Here is a 15738-nt window from a genome sequence, read left to right as displayed (position 1 = left end):
AGAAGAAGCGGGCAATGGTCTGAATCGAATGAGGCCGAACTTTGCAACAGGGCCCAAGGGAACTGATCATCCCAATCCAAGGAGCAGAAAACACGGTCCAATTTGACAAGAGTTGGATTATGCTGCCCATTCGACCAGATGTACTTACGCCCAACCAAAGGCAACTCCTTAAGAGCCAAGTCATCAATCCATCTCCGGAAACTATGCATCATTGACCTATCCGGATTTGAGTTATTTTTATCCTCATCTTTATAAATTAAATTAAAATCCCCAAGGACCAACCAAGGGCCAGAACAGGAAGCACGAATATCTCTCAATTCTTGAAGGAAGGCAATTTTGTCATGGTTGGACTGGGGACCATACACACAAGTCAGCCACCACTCAACATCATCAACAGGATGAAAAAGAATTGACACTGAATGATCATCCACTCTAGAAACACCAGACCAATTTATATGATCTTTCCAAGCAACCAAAATGCCACCACTAGCACCAATAGATGGGCGAAAGACAAAGTTGGCAAAATCTGGTCCAAGCATCAGAATAACCAAAAAACGAGAAATATCCTGCATTTTAGTTTCCTGTAAACAAACCACATCCACTCCAGAGGAGACGACCTCAGCCCTTACAACATCTTGGCGAGCCGAGGCATTAAGCCCCCTTACATTCCAAGTGAGAATTTTTGAAGGGTCCATAAAACACTAGCTTAAGACGACCAACAAACCCGCAACCCAAGGAAGAGAACCTTCCTCAAAAGGTAGACACCTCCCCTACCATCATCTCTTCTGGTAGAGACCAACCGAAAAGAGAGGCAAGAGCTTGGATCTGCACCTGGGAAAGAGATTTGCTGAAAATGCGACTATATTCATCCAGCGCCTCTTGACTCAGAGAATCCCCATCACGGATCACTCCTAATGTCTTCATAATGGTCTTCTTGCTTTTCTTGATGGAAGATAGGCGTTGGTGACACTCGACCCCGACGCCAGCCACACGCCTGCTGTGCCTAGGAGTAGCCACCTGCCCCCAGGCAGTTTCTTCTTTCTAGGGGGGTTGGTGGCAGGGATCTCTTTGGTAATACTGGACAAGAACTCGGACACCCTTGAGGTTGAAACATCAACAACAGAAGCCGGTGGTTGAGACGGAGAGCTCCCTAAGGCTGTTTGCTCAACCCTCCTCGCTCCTCGACGTCGCCGAAAGTAAACTTGAATAGGCTTTGGGCGGAGGAGCAAAGGAGGGGAGGTGGCAGCCACAGGAGACTCCATGGGAGGCAAGACCTCGCAGGCAGCCACAAAGCCCAAATCTCCAGCTAAAACAAATTCCTGTTGACTTCCAATCTGATTGTGATCCTCATGACACTCGTTCATCTGCCCATTGCCAGGACAAATAAGCACAGAAAACTGCCCATCCCCCTGCCGACTTCCACTCTGACAGACATCCACGGGACACCCGATCATCTGCCCACTGCCAGGGCACTCATGCACAGAAAACTGTCCACCCCCTTGCAAGCTGGAGCAAAGACGTTGCAGAGGAAGGGGCTCGACAGACCTGCTACAAATCGGATCTTGTTGATGGACATCATGATGGAGGACCACTGTTGATAACAGCGGGTCAGAGACAACGAGGGAAGCAGCCACAGGACTGAGATTTTGGATCTGGACATCAACTTCACTGATCTCCACGTTGCTGAATTCCACCAGCTCAACCTCATCAGCTAAGACCTGAGAATCATTCTTCCAACCTTCAGAACAATCGTTCGACTGACCCCCATTACTTACTCTTGGACCTATCCGGTCGTGAACTGAACGACGCTCCGATCTCTGACGCCTATCATGATGCCCCTGAACAAACTCATGGGAAGGCAAGATGAGACGCCTTCTACCGTTCTACGAGGAGAGTGATCCTCATCATCAGCATCCTCAGAACGAAGAACTGGACCGGAGCCATCCTGCCGGAGGGTGATCGAAACCGCAATATTCACAGAGTAAACCAACACTCGTTTTCCTACAGGATCACCCTCAACAGCAAAAGGAGGTTCTACAATCCAAAGCTCTTTAGAAGGAGGAATAACAGAAGGGTCCAAGCACCACGCGGAGCAGCGGAAAACAGCCACATTCTTCAGATTCAAAGTATCGGGGTGCACTTGATGTATCCAAGCAAAAGGGTTTAGCAAATGATCCACGGTGCTTGTCTCCCAAGCATGTATAGGAATTCCCTGGAGCTCAACATTGATCAACACCGGGAGTAAGGCGCCCCTGGACTCCATGAGACGGGACCATTTCTTACAAACCACAGAAAAAGACCCAGCTCTGAGAGTGGCCCATCTACCAGCCAACTCCTCTACCTTGTCACGACATGGGAGGACAAGAAGATAATTTGACGCTGAAACCCGTCGCAACACCAGAGAACTAGCTTCCATTTCCAGCCTTGGGGCAAGTAGATCAACTATCTCCGAAACCCGGACCGAAGACCGATCGCTGATCGCAGTCACCATTACCGCGTATTGAAGATCATCATCTGCTCTCGTCATATGGTGGCTCCATCCCAAGATACACGGAGGAACGTGGTGCACTGGGGCTACCAAAGCAGCAGTGGCCGCCATGCAGACTGGACGATCCGAGGAATATGGAGGTGGGGCACCTGAAGGATTTGCTCTAGAACGTCGCTTCCTAACCCTCTTTCTCTTGGGGCGGACGCCAACGCCAACCGGCAGGGGAGCACTGGAGATGCAACCAGCAGCCTCCTTCCCACTAGCATGTGAAGGACTATCCCCAGACGCGTCCACCCCGGAGGAAGGCCGATGAGTGATACGCTTCCACATCTGCCTAGAAGACTTGGTCGACGGCAACAGTTTCAACTCCGGACGAAAGGCCGGTGGGGTGATTCTCCTCCAGACCGAAGCTCTTGCCTCAGGTCGAGGAATACCGCCCCCACAGCGAGCACTGGCCGAGGCGTCCGATGACGGGCTGATCCTCCTCCAGACCGAGCCCTGAGACTCAGGTCGAGAAAGATCACCGCACCCCGACGACGACCCAGCGGTAGAAATTCTCTGCCAGACAGGAGCTTTGGCCCTCACACACTTGTAGGAACGATGCCCAAGCTCACGACAGCGGAAGCATCTGGTCCTCTTCAAACACTGGAAGGCGAAGTGCCCCTGGGCGAGGCAGTTAAAGCAACGCCCGACGAGGTCCAACGACACAGCTCTCTGACGTTCCAACTTCAAGCGCTGCCTCTTCGAACGCCTGGATTCCACCACTATCCAATCATCTCCGCATGCTTCCTGAGAGACCGTCAGGCCAGGCCGCGAAGTCTGCACCGGACCGCTCTTCTTCTTCGGGGACCTCTGCGCTGGGATGCACAGCAAATGATCGCTGCCTGGCTTGAGTGGAAACACGATCAGCCAACTCCATGTTGGTAGAAGAGCGATGAAGGTGTTCGGCGCGGCACGACGAAGGCCAAGCACATCAATCTCAAGATCGAACCTCGAGATGAGCGCAGCAAAGACCTCGGCGCAGCCAAAACCATCCCGACCCACCACAATGATGATCAGGGCACGCCAGAGATCGTATCCAGCTTGGGAGATCCTTCTGGAACGCTTGATGAAGTGAAGAGGCTAGGCGGGGTTCATAGAAGGACTGCCATCAACTACCGGCGGAATCCCGCAGGATCAATCCGATCATTAACATCCAAACGGTCTCTGGGCCTCTGCCTTCTTTGACCCCGTCGAGTGCGACGACGATGACCGCCACCCCTGAAGCCTGCGCCTTCACCACCATCTTCATGATGGCCATCCTTGCGGGCAGAGACCTCCATAGCGAACGGCGTGCGGGCGATAGGGCGCCACACTAAGGTCCGCCAAGGACGGTGCGTGCCCCGGCAGCCTGAAACACTAAGGTCCGCACCGGACTACGACGCCCAACCTCGTGATGAGAGGGAGAGAGACAGGTGAAACACTTCCCACTCAAGTTGGGTGGAAAGGGCTTGGGAGGTGGCTTTGAAGGCGGGAACGGCGCCAGCGAGAACGGCGATCCACGATCGTCACCCAGCCATCTCCATCGACATCAGCAGAGGGGTGATGGGCAGGAGGGCTGCAGGAGATCAACACATCCTTATACGAAGGGTGCAGCCCCAAGCAGCCCCCATCGTCATCCCACCAACGCTGGGCCTTGGAGCGGCCAGCGGGAAAAGAACCAGGGGAGGATGAGCCCGGCGCTGGGGAGGGGAGGACTGTGGCCGCTGGGCCTGGAGTAGACTTCGGCGTGAGGTTCTGGGGGCTTTGAGCGCCAGGTGGAGGGGGAGGGAGAGGGCGAGTAGGCAGGCTCATGGTTATCTACTCCTTGTATGTTAAAATGTTGTTAATAAGTCTGTGATCCAGAAATCATAATGATGTTTTATCTCAGGTTATGGAGATACTAGCTGCGAAATGTGGTGAGGGTCGTGGGCGAGCTCTTATTAGGAGAATAATAGGAGTTGTTCGAACTGCTAGATTATTGGGACTCCCATTTTCCGAAGCATTTGAGAAACAACCAATTGAACTTCTACAGTTGCTTTCCCTGAAAGCTCAGGATTCTTTTGATGAAGCGAAATTTCTAGTGGAGACACACATCATGCCTGCATCTAGCATTGCAAGAATTCTAGCTGATTCGTTCCTAAAGGTCTGTTCATTGCTCAGGTTTTTACAGTACACTTGGGTATGTGATATTGCAGTGCTACTGCTGTTCCATGATATGCTTTCAATCCTTGATAGGGGCTTTTGGCCGCACATCGTGGAGGCTATTTGGATTCCCAAAAGGAAGAGGGTCCTGCACCTCTATTGTGGAGATCAAGTGACTTCTTAAAGTGGGCAAAACTATGTCCATCAGAATCAGAAATTGGCCATGCTTTGATGCGTTTGGTAATGACTGGACATGAAGTACCACATGCTTGTGAGGTTTGTGTATCTTCTGATCCCATGTTTTGCTTGTCAACATTTTTTCCTGCCTCTTTAACTTGTTTTTGAAATGTCATTGCAGGTTGAACTCCTAATATTGTCGCACCACTTCTACATGTCATCTTCTTGTCTTGATGGAGTGGATGTTCTCGTCACATTTGCAGCAAATAGAGTGGACTCATATGTTTTAGAGGAGGATTTTTCTTGTTTAGCTCGTTTGATCACTGGAGTGAGCAATTTCCATTCCTTGAGCTTCATTCTTTCAATCCTTGTAGAGAATGGCCAATTGGAGTTGCTGCTTCAAAAGTATTCTGCCACTGACACAGCCACAGGGACGCTTGCATCGGTTCGAGGATTTAGGATGGCTGTTATTACATCACTGAAACAGTTTATCCCGAATGATGACGACGCTCTCTCTATGGTCTCTTTCCCTATTCCCCACCTCTTGTTACTACTACAAATCTATTTACTATCTGACGACCCACAGTAGGTTTAGCACATCGCTAAACAGAATCTAATCCTATATTAAATCGTAAGACATTATCACTAAACCTTCTCTTTCCTTATACTCTACTACGTTTGTGTCCAATGCAGGTATACAAGCACTTTGACATGAAGCATGAAGCTGCTTCTCTCCTTGAATCACGTGCAGAGCAATACATGAACAGCTGGTTATCACGATATGATAAGGAACGGCGAAATGATGAGCTTCTGGACGCTATGCATCATCTTGTAGAGACAGCTGAGGTTCTTTCAACTATTGATGCTGGCCAAAGAACACATCGTGCTTGTGCCCGTGCTTCTCTTCTGTCACTTCAGATCCGAATACCAGATCTTTTGTGGATTGGTCTTTCTGAGACCAATGCCCGGCGGATTTTTGTGGAACAATCTAGGTTCCAGGAAGCTCTTATTGTTGCTGAAGCATACAACATAAATCAACCTATAGAATGGGCCCCAGTCTTTTGGAATCAAATGCTAAAACCGGATCTAATCGAGCAATTCGTGGCTGAGTTTGTCTCAGTGCTGCCCCTGCAGCCACCAATGCTTCTCGAGCTTGCAAGGTTTTACAGGGCGGAGGTTGCAGCCAGGGGGGAGCAGTCACACTTCTCTGTCTGGCTTTCACCTGGAGGCTTGCCTGCAGAGTGGGTGAAACATCTTGGTAGATCCTTCAGGAGCCTGCTGCGTAGAACAAGGGACATGAGGCTGAGGCTGCAGTTGGCAACTCTGGCGACAGGCTTCATTGACGTCCTTGTTATTTGCAATAGAGTTTTGGACAAAGTCCCGGACAATGCTGGCCCGCTGATCCTAAGGAAGGGACATGGTGGAGCATACCTTCCTCTCATGTAGATATTTCCCTTCTCTTTTTGGTGCATTGGATTCAGAACTTAATTCTTGGCAGTTAGGCTATATATTGAAAGGCAGATGAATCTTGCAAATATTATATGTATCAGCTTTCTTTGGTTCAGCATCTTTAAAGTCAAGCTTGGCTGCAGTCTTGGACATGGATTCTCATCGATGATGCCATGAAAGACTTTTGTGATTGTATGTGCAGCATTTTGAGCGGAAAAGCTGGCAGAAATGGGATTTTTGCAGCTTCATCCGGCAGGTGTTTTCGCACCCATGATATATTGTATGTTTTGCATGTACGAAGATCCGCCCCGTATTTGTTTTCCTCTTTTTTTTTTGGTTTTGCAAGTGTCATGTAGGTCGATTTGCTGTCTGTGATTTGGACTGCAAGTCTGCAACCAGACGGCAGATGCGTCGAGACGTCGAGTGTCCAGTCCAGCGAAAGCGTAAATACAAAGCACATGGACGTTAACCAGACGGCAGATAGCCTTTGTTTGTTGTTCTACTGGTAATGTTCTTATTTTCTAACCATGGTTTTACAACCCAGGGGATCTTGTCCTGGCAACTGCTGAGATCAACTCATCACAAGTTGAATCTCAGAGCTCTATCGGATACCTGTACTCAGGCAGTCTTCAAAACGTTTTCTACTATTCCCCGAGTGAAGTCTTTAGCATGGGGATACTGTTCTGATGCTTTTGATGACTCAAGTTTTAATGAAATTCTAGTGGTATCAAGTGATGCTTCTATCACAGTCCATGCATTCTGCCATTCTCGCAAAAGCACACTAACAGTTAATTCAATGTCTGATGCTAAAGAGTTGCATGGGGAGTGGAAAGAGTGGCGCCCTACTGAATGTTCAGTGTTGGAGGATGGTGAGTCAGGTCCAGAAAATTGGTTTTGTTCTTTCCTAACTACAGTCACTGCGTCTGTTTCTAATGGAAAATACCAAGCCAGATTGCCCATGAAATCTTTATTGCCTAATTCAGCAGAAGTTGTATCCTTTAGCATATATGACATTACTCTCTCTTTCTTGAAATATTGGTATAGCAAATGTTCTCTGAAGACTATGGCGGAAACTGACAGTGAATCACCACGACGTTTTCTTAGAGCATCGTGCAGTTGTCAGTGGGAGTGTCTAAAAGTTTTGTCTAGCTCGTCATGTTATTTGATCGGCTTAGTTCTGACTCCTAATGAATCAGTACGTTGTGAGGCCCATCCATCCAATGCGGAGTGTATTTTGGTTACTGTTCTGGAGCTAAACCACTGGGGCATACAGTGGAACTTTGTGGCAGACCTTCAGGATGTATCTGATGGTATTACGCCAAGTCCAAAATGGGTTGATTTTCAGTTATCAGATGTGTTTCTTGCCTGCCTTAATACAGCAGGTTTTGTTGCCATTTGGAACGTGAAAACTGGTGGTCTTGTGACGTCATTCAGTGTTCTTCAACAATGCAGAACTGATCTGGAGATGCCTCTGAGGAGCTCTATGTCCATTGTGACAAATTTGGACGAGGGAAATATCCATGTTGAGAACTTTGTTGGCAGAATGTTTAAGCGGTTAGTTTTGGCATCATATTCTTATCTTCTTGCTGTTGTAGATGAGGTTGGAGTAGTGTATGTGTTCTATGCGGATGACATCTTAAACTTCAAAGCTAATGTGCACGAAAACTTTGATCTGCCTGTTATGAATCAGTTTGCTGATTGTTTTTCTATCTGGGAAGCTGCTGGTCATGAGATAGGAAGTCTATCATTTTGTGCTAATCAGTCCATACAACAAGGGTCACTTAGGGGGTGTTTGGTTTCTAAGGACTAATGTTTAGTCACTATGTTTTATTCCATTTTAGTTCCAAAATTGCCAAATATAGAAACTAAAATTTTATTTTAGTTTCTATATTTAACAATTTATATACTAAAAAGGAATAAAATGAAGTGACTAAACATTAGTCCCTAGAAACCAAACACCCCCTTAGTCTAGCCAAATTGGTTCCTGAGTTCTCAGGGAAAAGCGATGTTATTGTCAGGCCTAGAGAAAGAAGAAAATATAGATGCGATGAAAATGAAGTGGACAGCTGGCCAAGTGGCTTTGTCACTGCAGGGCAGATGAAAGTTGGGGCAGGTTATCGTCGCACAAATTCCTCTTGTTTCTTTAGGAGGATAATTCTTCCTCCATGCAGATCACAGCAGGGTGTAATTAGCCTGTCTCCACTTGGACTAACTAGAATTTTTAAAGGTTCTATTGCGGATGGAAACGAGCATGTCAAAATTTTTCATTCCGAGTTGCTTATGTATTCATCTTTTCTTGGCAAAGGAGATATTGATATTGGTTTTATGGACGAAATGCTTCCATTTAAAAAGGATTCCGCTTTTGTCTGAGATTCTGTTGTTTGCTCCTGCCAGGGATATTTGTATTTAATTACCCAGTATGGCCTTTCTGTGGTCCTTCCTCCAGTTTCTATATCATCCTTTTCATCTCAATGTGACGCTATCAAATTCTGGCAAATGGGTCCTGCTGCTGGTAGCACATGCAATGCTCTTTTTTTTTTCGTGAACGCGCAGGAGAGCCACGCATCATTAAATTAAGAGAAGAAACAATCTAAAATGGACTAAAGTACAATGGCACATAAGGCCAAACACAAGACCACCAAATCCTGACCAAACACAAGACCACTAATTCCTGCTACGCACAGGAATGCAGCTTCCTTCTGCGCATGGAAACAGCAGCACAAGTGCCAGCAGGCCACACACCCACACAACTGCTCTTCACTAAGCCCCCAATAGAACCCTTGACCCAAAGCCTCAAGATGTCTAGCACCGGCAAGCCTCCAACACTCAAACTCATCCAGAAAAACAGATTTTATTCTAGGAATGGAAGGCCTGACGCCATAAAAAACCGCCTTATTACAATGCAGCCATAAACACTAAGCCTCCAAGATGGAAAACCTGGCAAATATAAGTCCTGGATAGAGCTTTGTTGTAGGAAGGTCCCGCACTAGCAGACAGGCTCTGTTGGGAGAATGGTGTGTTTTCTTTTTGTTGCCTATATCTTTTGTTTTTGTATGTGTGGCACCCTGTTACATGGATGAGTCTCACTGTAGTATTTTAGTTGCCTTATCCTATGGCCCTGTTTCCACTTCGTTGGACTTTTTTGCTAATGGATCTGTTTTCGTTAAGGTTATGTGCACTGTATTTATTACTAATTTGATTGTATCTAATTAACGTAAGTTATGAAGCAACCATGACTTGATACTCAATTTCCCTCGAAAGTTTCTCTCATGAATTTTACATTTTGGGGGTGTGGTATAATTATTGGATAAATGTTTATATGCTACTGAATAACTCTTGAATCCACAATATACACATAGCTATGGAGTTATTTAGTGGCATATTGTGACGATATTTTTAGCATTTTTCTCAAACTAAAACAAAGCTTCCCATCATCATATTAATAAGGTATAAAGGGAAAACAAAATGTACATGATACAACGCCAAACTCTTGGTCCTCCAGGGAGAAAATGCAAAACTAAACAAAACCCTATATAGGCTTAGCTACCAGCATATCTAGTGTAAGGATGTGAAGTGCTTGATGTATTGCATAGAGAAAGGGTACATATACATAGACTTAACCCTAACCCTAATGGGCCGGTAGCCCAACAGTGGTGCGACCGGTTGCCTTCTTGCTTCGTTCCACGATCGGTCGTCGAGGAGCCTCATCAGGGAGGCCGGCGACAGCGCACGTGTCTGTGCCATTCAGGGTAACCGCGCTCGCGGTAGAAAAGAAGGGGTATCGGCGGATCCGATCGGGAAAGCCACGACATCGACGGATCTAGCCATGAAGACGGCGATCCGACCAAAAGGTGGACGGATCTAGCCGGGAAGGTCGCAACAACGATGAATCCGGCCGGGAAGGTCGCGGCAGGGACGGATCCAACGAAGGCGACAATGAACAAGGGAGAGGGCGATAGGGCGGTTCCAACCGAGCAGGGGTCTGTGCCAGACTTGCAAGGGAGTTTGACGCTGGCGACGGGAGAGGCTCGAAGTGGGAGGCGCTGCTGGGGGCGTTAGCACGGGCAGTTAGGAGGCCGCCAGCGCGGGACTGCACGGGCGGAGATGTCGGCGCAGTGGAGAGGCGCGCAGGGCAGCCATGCCGGGGAAGAGGTGCCGGCGCCGGTGAGGACGGCGCGCAGGGGCGAGAGCGGCCGAGGGGAAGGAGCCCCCCACGGCCAGAGAGGCGCCGGAAAGGGCGACCAACATGAGGACCGGCGGCGGCGGCGCGGTCTGGGGCGGGGGAGAGAGCAGCGCCATGGGAGGTCCCTGCTCTTGCGCGTGGGAATGCAGAGGGGATGAGCTCGGCTGGCTTCAGATCCTGACGACGCTCGCCCATGACGAGGGAGCAGAGGAGGGCGCAGGTCGGACATGGGGGCTGTTGGAAGAGAGCAGAGGAGGTGTTGGCGTGAGGAGGGAGAGGCTGCTGCTGCCCTGCATTGAGGGGGAGAGGGGAGGAGAAGAGAGGTGGCGGTTGCCTAGGGGAGAGGGGTGGGAGTGGTGCCGCTCCCGGGAGCGATGGAGGAGCCTTCGAGGGGGGGGGGCGACGCGTTAGCCTTGGCGGCTGGACTGGCAGGTGGCTGCCGACGGCTGTGCGGTGGGAGGAGAAACCCTAAGAATGTGAAGTGCTTGATGTATTGCATAGAGAAGGGGTACATATATATAGAGACTTAACCGATGGTATGTTACTTGCATAAATTGTAAGATTTTGCATCTGGATGATGATAGTCATACTTGGCGACTGCTATCCAGCATTTGCTTGAATTATTTAGTGTTTCAAGTGGTACACCCTGATGAGTAGTGAATAATTTTTTAAAAGATCCTAGCAACTTTGCTCTTTATTGTTCTGGAGAGATATCCAACAAGCAAGGATGTTCTCCCAATGTATTTAATACTATTCCCTCTGCCTTCATTCCAAATTGTAAGTTGATTTGGTTTTCTTAGATACATAGCTTTTACTGTGTATCTAGTCATAGCTTTTATCTATACCATTTATCAATGATATGGTTATGCAAGTTTCAGGGTCTAATTTAAGTGAACAATACAATGGCACTACTAAATCTGTGTGACAAACATGGTTCTTAGAACATCATGTGCCCTAATTTATTTTATTGCATTGACAGGATGGGATTTGAAATTCTCTAGGTTACGTTGGCTGCAATTAGCCCTTCATTACTCAATGATTGGTGATCTAGAGCAGTAAGATCCTGTATTTTCTTTTTGTCCTGACACTTTCTCTTTTATTTGTTCATGATTTATTTACTTTAACATTATATATGTACCACGCCAAGTCCTACTCTTATCTGTTTTGGACTTTGCACGGTTTATTCTTTTGGCGTGTCTTGATAATTGTGATGTATTATTACTACATGTTGGAGTCAGAATATTGGATTTTTGGAGTATATTTTATATTGTGCAAATTATTTTCATGGTCAAAGTGTCAAACGAATTTGCACATGATCAATGAACTTTTTCTGTCTACTTATCCACTACTACAAATCGTGTTATATGAGATGGTTAATTTTTAGTTATTAAGACGCTTATGAAGTGTCCAAATTTGATGGAGTCGCAAAAGATGTTCCGTTTTTAAGATGGTTATAAACCGTCTTAAAAGATATTAAATAAGACATTTTTTAATTTATAATCGTCTAAAAAAGGAATTTGTTAAGTCATTTTGTCTAATAAACCGTCTTACATTAGGTTTTGTTTAAGACACTTCTTCTAAAGAACTGTCAAAAATACGAACATTATAAGTCACAAAGTATTTATCAAACTGACTAGAATATCCTATAATAATAGACACTCGCAACAGAAAAACCATCTTATTTAGAAGACTGATATTGGACGTTTTAAAAACCGTCTTATTTAGGAGACTGATATTAGACGTTTTGAGAAATGTCTTATTAAGATTTGAAACGACTTACTTGGCAGTATATTCTTCAATTACCACATTATAATAATTTAAAAGAGAAAAATACATATACATATATTTAATAACACTATAATTAATATAATATAGATAAATAACATTCAATATCTCATAAATAAGCATTGTCAAATAACTCATACATAAGTGTACTCTAAATTTAAACTTGCTCATCAACTGTTTGTGCTAACATTGAGCCTAACTAAGTATATAACTTGATGAAGTCCATGAAAGGGCAAATACAACTTGATGAAGTCCATGATCTTGTTGGTCTCTAGATCGATCTTGATGGTGTCGTTGGCCTTGATGAGAGGGTCGGGGTAGTGCATGGTGCGGCCATCGTAGGTGTTCAGGTAGGAGACCTCACCTTGCAGAGCTTGAACTGCACACAAACCAATAGAAAAGCAGTGAGCATTTCACAGACGTACTATGAAAGGGCATGGTAATTTCCAGCGATGTAAATGGATAGATAGACAGAGCAACATCTATTAATAGTCCTAACGATTGTAGCACATGACATTTTCAATGCAAGACTTTCGTGCACACAGCATATACGGACAATATAGCAAGGATAAGGTACACAGATCTACTAATGAAAAATAGCAAACTCACACAACTACCAAGATCATCATGCTCAACTAGAACAATGAGATATGATGTGTTAAATTGGCTGGCATTGCAAGCACGTTGTGTTGTTCCAAGACTTGACACAGTTTGTCAGGTGATATTCTTGGATCCATGACCTCAAAGAATACCTCACAAAAAGTTGATATGTGCATATAAGACCCTAATTACAGTTAACAGTGGGAAAGTACGATGATCAATTAAATGGTACAGCAGGCTAACCATATTGGTCTCGACCGAAGCTGAGTCCACTGTAATCTGCTCGATAGGCATACCTAGTTCCAGAGAAAATAATCACCAGTCATATGTTAGCTACAGCCAAACATATGCAGGCTGTATATCGAGCACAATGACCAGCAAATCGAAACATACCAAAACTGAATCAGCAGCTTTCACGAGTCTATCTACAGGAACTCCAAGTGCCTGGTACAATGGACAAGATGCTTTGATAAGAGGCTAGGACGCTCTAGACAGATGTTTAAAAAGTGAGAATAGCTGCTAGTATGCTCCATGCTTAGACATATGGTTGTGGTTCATCATTCAGATGTCAGCCCTTTAAAATTTTCATCTCCGAAGACAGAACAGTGAAATATACAGTCTAACTGGTCGTTTTACTAACTTTGTTGCAGATAGTATCAGAAGCAGATAAAAATAAAATCACAGTACAACACATGCATGTACTATACTACTCACCACAGACGCATGAAAGATGCGAGCTCCATCGATGTGAAGCTTCAAGCAATGGGTACTTGAAGATGTAACCAAATAAGTTGTTCAAGAAGATTAGCTGAGGAATGAACTGGTACTTGTTTCGAATGAGTACATGTAGAAAAACCATAATATAATAATTGCAACATGTTGTTAAAGGACTGCTTCTTCACAATTGTTGTAGATTCTTGTCAGGAATGAACTGGTACTTGTTTCAAATGAGTACATGCAGAAAAACCATAATATATTAATTGCAACTTGTTGTTAAAGGACTGTTTCTTCACAATTGTTGTATATTCTTGTCTCCAAATGGAATGTCATAATGTCTGCTAAAATAAAAAGTGAATAAACTTACCACACATTAATATTGTTCCTAAATTTTTTTGCAATGAAGTAACTAATCACAATCCCATGGTTCTTGTAACGCTTATCCTGAAGAACCTTCTTTATGGCAACAGTCTCACCCGTCTCCAAACACTTAGCCTATGAACAGGTGAAATGGCATCTGATTAAGAAAGGTGATTTATAGCACACAAGATATGAAGATCTAAAACATGTGCAGCGCGTGGAAAGCAACACCACAGGCAGCTACATAATAGTACATATCAAAGTCAGTCACAAGTTATTGCAAATAACCTGGAAGACAATCCCAAAAGAACCTTGACCTACAATGCGCTCAGCCATGTAGCTCACTGTCTGCAAAAGCAACCAATAAATACACATTATCATACAAAAAGAACCTGACAAAATTGATCAGAACTCCACAATCTTATAAGTTTGCAGACTAAAAACATGATCAAATGCACTAAAAATAGCACATTAAATTATGGTCTTGGCTCTCAATTATTAGATTTAGACATGCACAAAAACATGTAGAATAGTTGATAAATCATGATCAAATGCAGTAAAGCACTCACCTGTTTTGGTTGACCATTCTTGCCACCAGTAGTGGTGACAATTATGTGCCCAGTTTCAGTCCCTTTCCCATTAATTATGGTTACTTCAACTTCCTGCATTTGGCATTCCCACCAAAGGTTACATCACAGTCCCACATAATGTTGAGGAAATTACAGTAAGCCCGAAACAAGATATCAATGCATCTTCACCTTATCATCTCTAATCTTTAGCTCGTTCATCTGATCTTGCAACTTCTCGGCACCAATGCTAGTGCTGCTGCTGTTTTTGTACCTAGATGGGGCTACACCAGCTGAAGCCATCTCTGAAGAAAGCCAACGTGCAGCAACTCAGCTTTGCATTAACTCCATCGACTGAAGACTACTCTAACTTGTCCCAAAAAACAGGTCGAATCAATCATAGACTAGATAGGAAGAGAAACAGAGAGGATAGAGCTTCCGGCAAAATGCGACTCAAATCCAGGATGACGCCAACCAATCCCTCGACCACCTTTGAATTAGACGACCTTACCAACCCATGAAAACGAGTGTGAGCCCTAGACACGCGCATCGCCGCTTGGCACGCTCAATACCCGATCGTTAGCACATCGCATCGTCATGGAGTACCTCCTGCCGGCTACCGTCCCGTTGCTGCTCCTCGGTGATTGTGCCTTGTCCGCTGCTGTTTCCTGAAGGTCTATGATTATGTTGTGCAGCAAGCAGCAGACATGGCAAAGTCGTTCACTCCAACAGAGTCGTATGACTCCCATCCATCGATACAGGTGCTGCTACATGGCAAAGTCAACCACAAATCTAATACTCTGTGCTTATAGAGCAAGAAAATAGCTATCATATCCGTGTAGGCGGTACCGATCGGTCCAATTGACTGATCAAGACCATTGCCAAAGTGAAACTACGGGACTAGCTGCATTAATTTCAGACCACCTGCAATTTTAGCCAATCAGCAGAAACTGAAGTTTCTAATACTGCCAGTAAGAACAGGATACAGAATCCAGCAGAAACTGGAACGTCCACTGTTCCCACCTAGTAAAAGCCGAGCACGACGACAGACATTCAATCAGGCCTGCGGCATTGCTCCAACTCCAGCATTGCCACCACGCTAGTCACGCCTACTCCATACTAGGATCGACAGACCCGCAAGATTACCATCGCAATTCGTCCCTGGGGCGACACAGATCTACCAATCGCCGCCGGACGCCAGGGGGAGCAACCGCCGTGCAATCCGCAACAAATCTTAATAAGTAGACATA

The 15738-nt window shown here is 45.5% G+C and overlaps 2 protein-coding genes across 11 annotated transcripts in view; one reads left to right on the top strand and one right to left on the bottom strand.

Annotated features, from left to right (window-relative positions):
• LOC103644246 (uncharacterized) overlaps window positions 1–7986 on the top strand; it is a 49074-nt gene extending 41088 nt beyond the window's left edge. For 6 of the 10 annotated variants that reach the window (XM_035964424.1, XM_008667447.3, XM_020547019.2 and 3 more), the window contains 4 exons: window positions 4398–4652; window positions 4745–4927; window positions 5010–5348; window positions 5522–7984. In XM_035964424.1, coding sequence (XP_035820317.1) covers window positions 4398–4652; window positions 4745–4927; window positions 5010–5348; window positions 5522–6274 — 1530 coding nt within the window. In that variant the 3' untranslated portion in view covers window positions 6275–7984. Of the gene's footprint in view, window positions 1–4397; window positions 4653–4744; window positions 4928–5009; window positions 5349–5521 lie in introns of all 10 variants that reach the window. The other 4 variants (XM_020547018.2, XM_008667446.3, XM_035964427.1 and 1 more) reach the window with 2 other exon arrangements.
• Window positions 7987–13178: 5192 nt separating this feature from the next.
• LOC103645709 (glycogen synthase kinase-3 homolog MsK-3) lies at window positions 13179–14840 on the bottom strand. Its single transcript, XM_020544579.2, has 5 exons — window positions 14681–14840; window positions 14492–14584; window positions 14211–14270; window positions 13980–14057; window positions 13179–13289 (listed from the first exon to the last, which is right to left on the bottom strand). The coding sequence occupies exons 1-5, from the start codon at window positions 14789–14791 to the stop codon at window positions 13179–13181; spliced, it is 453 nt and encodes a 150-aa protein (XP_020400168.1). The 5' UTR covers window positions 14792–14840.
• Between the last annotated feature and the right edge of the window lie 898 nt (window positions 14841–15738).

This window comes from Zea mays, chromosome 1 (assembly GCF_902167145.1).
Source record: "Zea mays cultivar B73 chromosome 1, Zm-B73-REFERENCE-NAM-5.0, whole genome shotgun sequence".
Taxonomy (NCBI): domain Eukaryota; kingdom Viridiplantae; phylum Streptophyta; class Magnoliopsida; order Poales; family Poaceae; genus Zea; species Zea mays.
The sequence above is the reverse complement of the archived record's forward strand: the minus strand, read 5'-3'. Positions and strand labels throughout refer to the sequence as shown.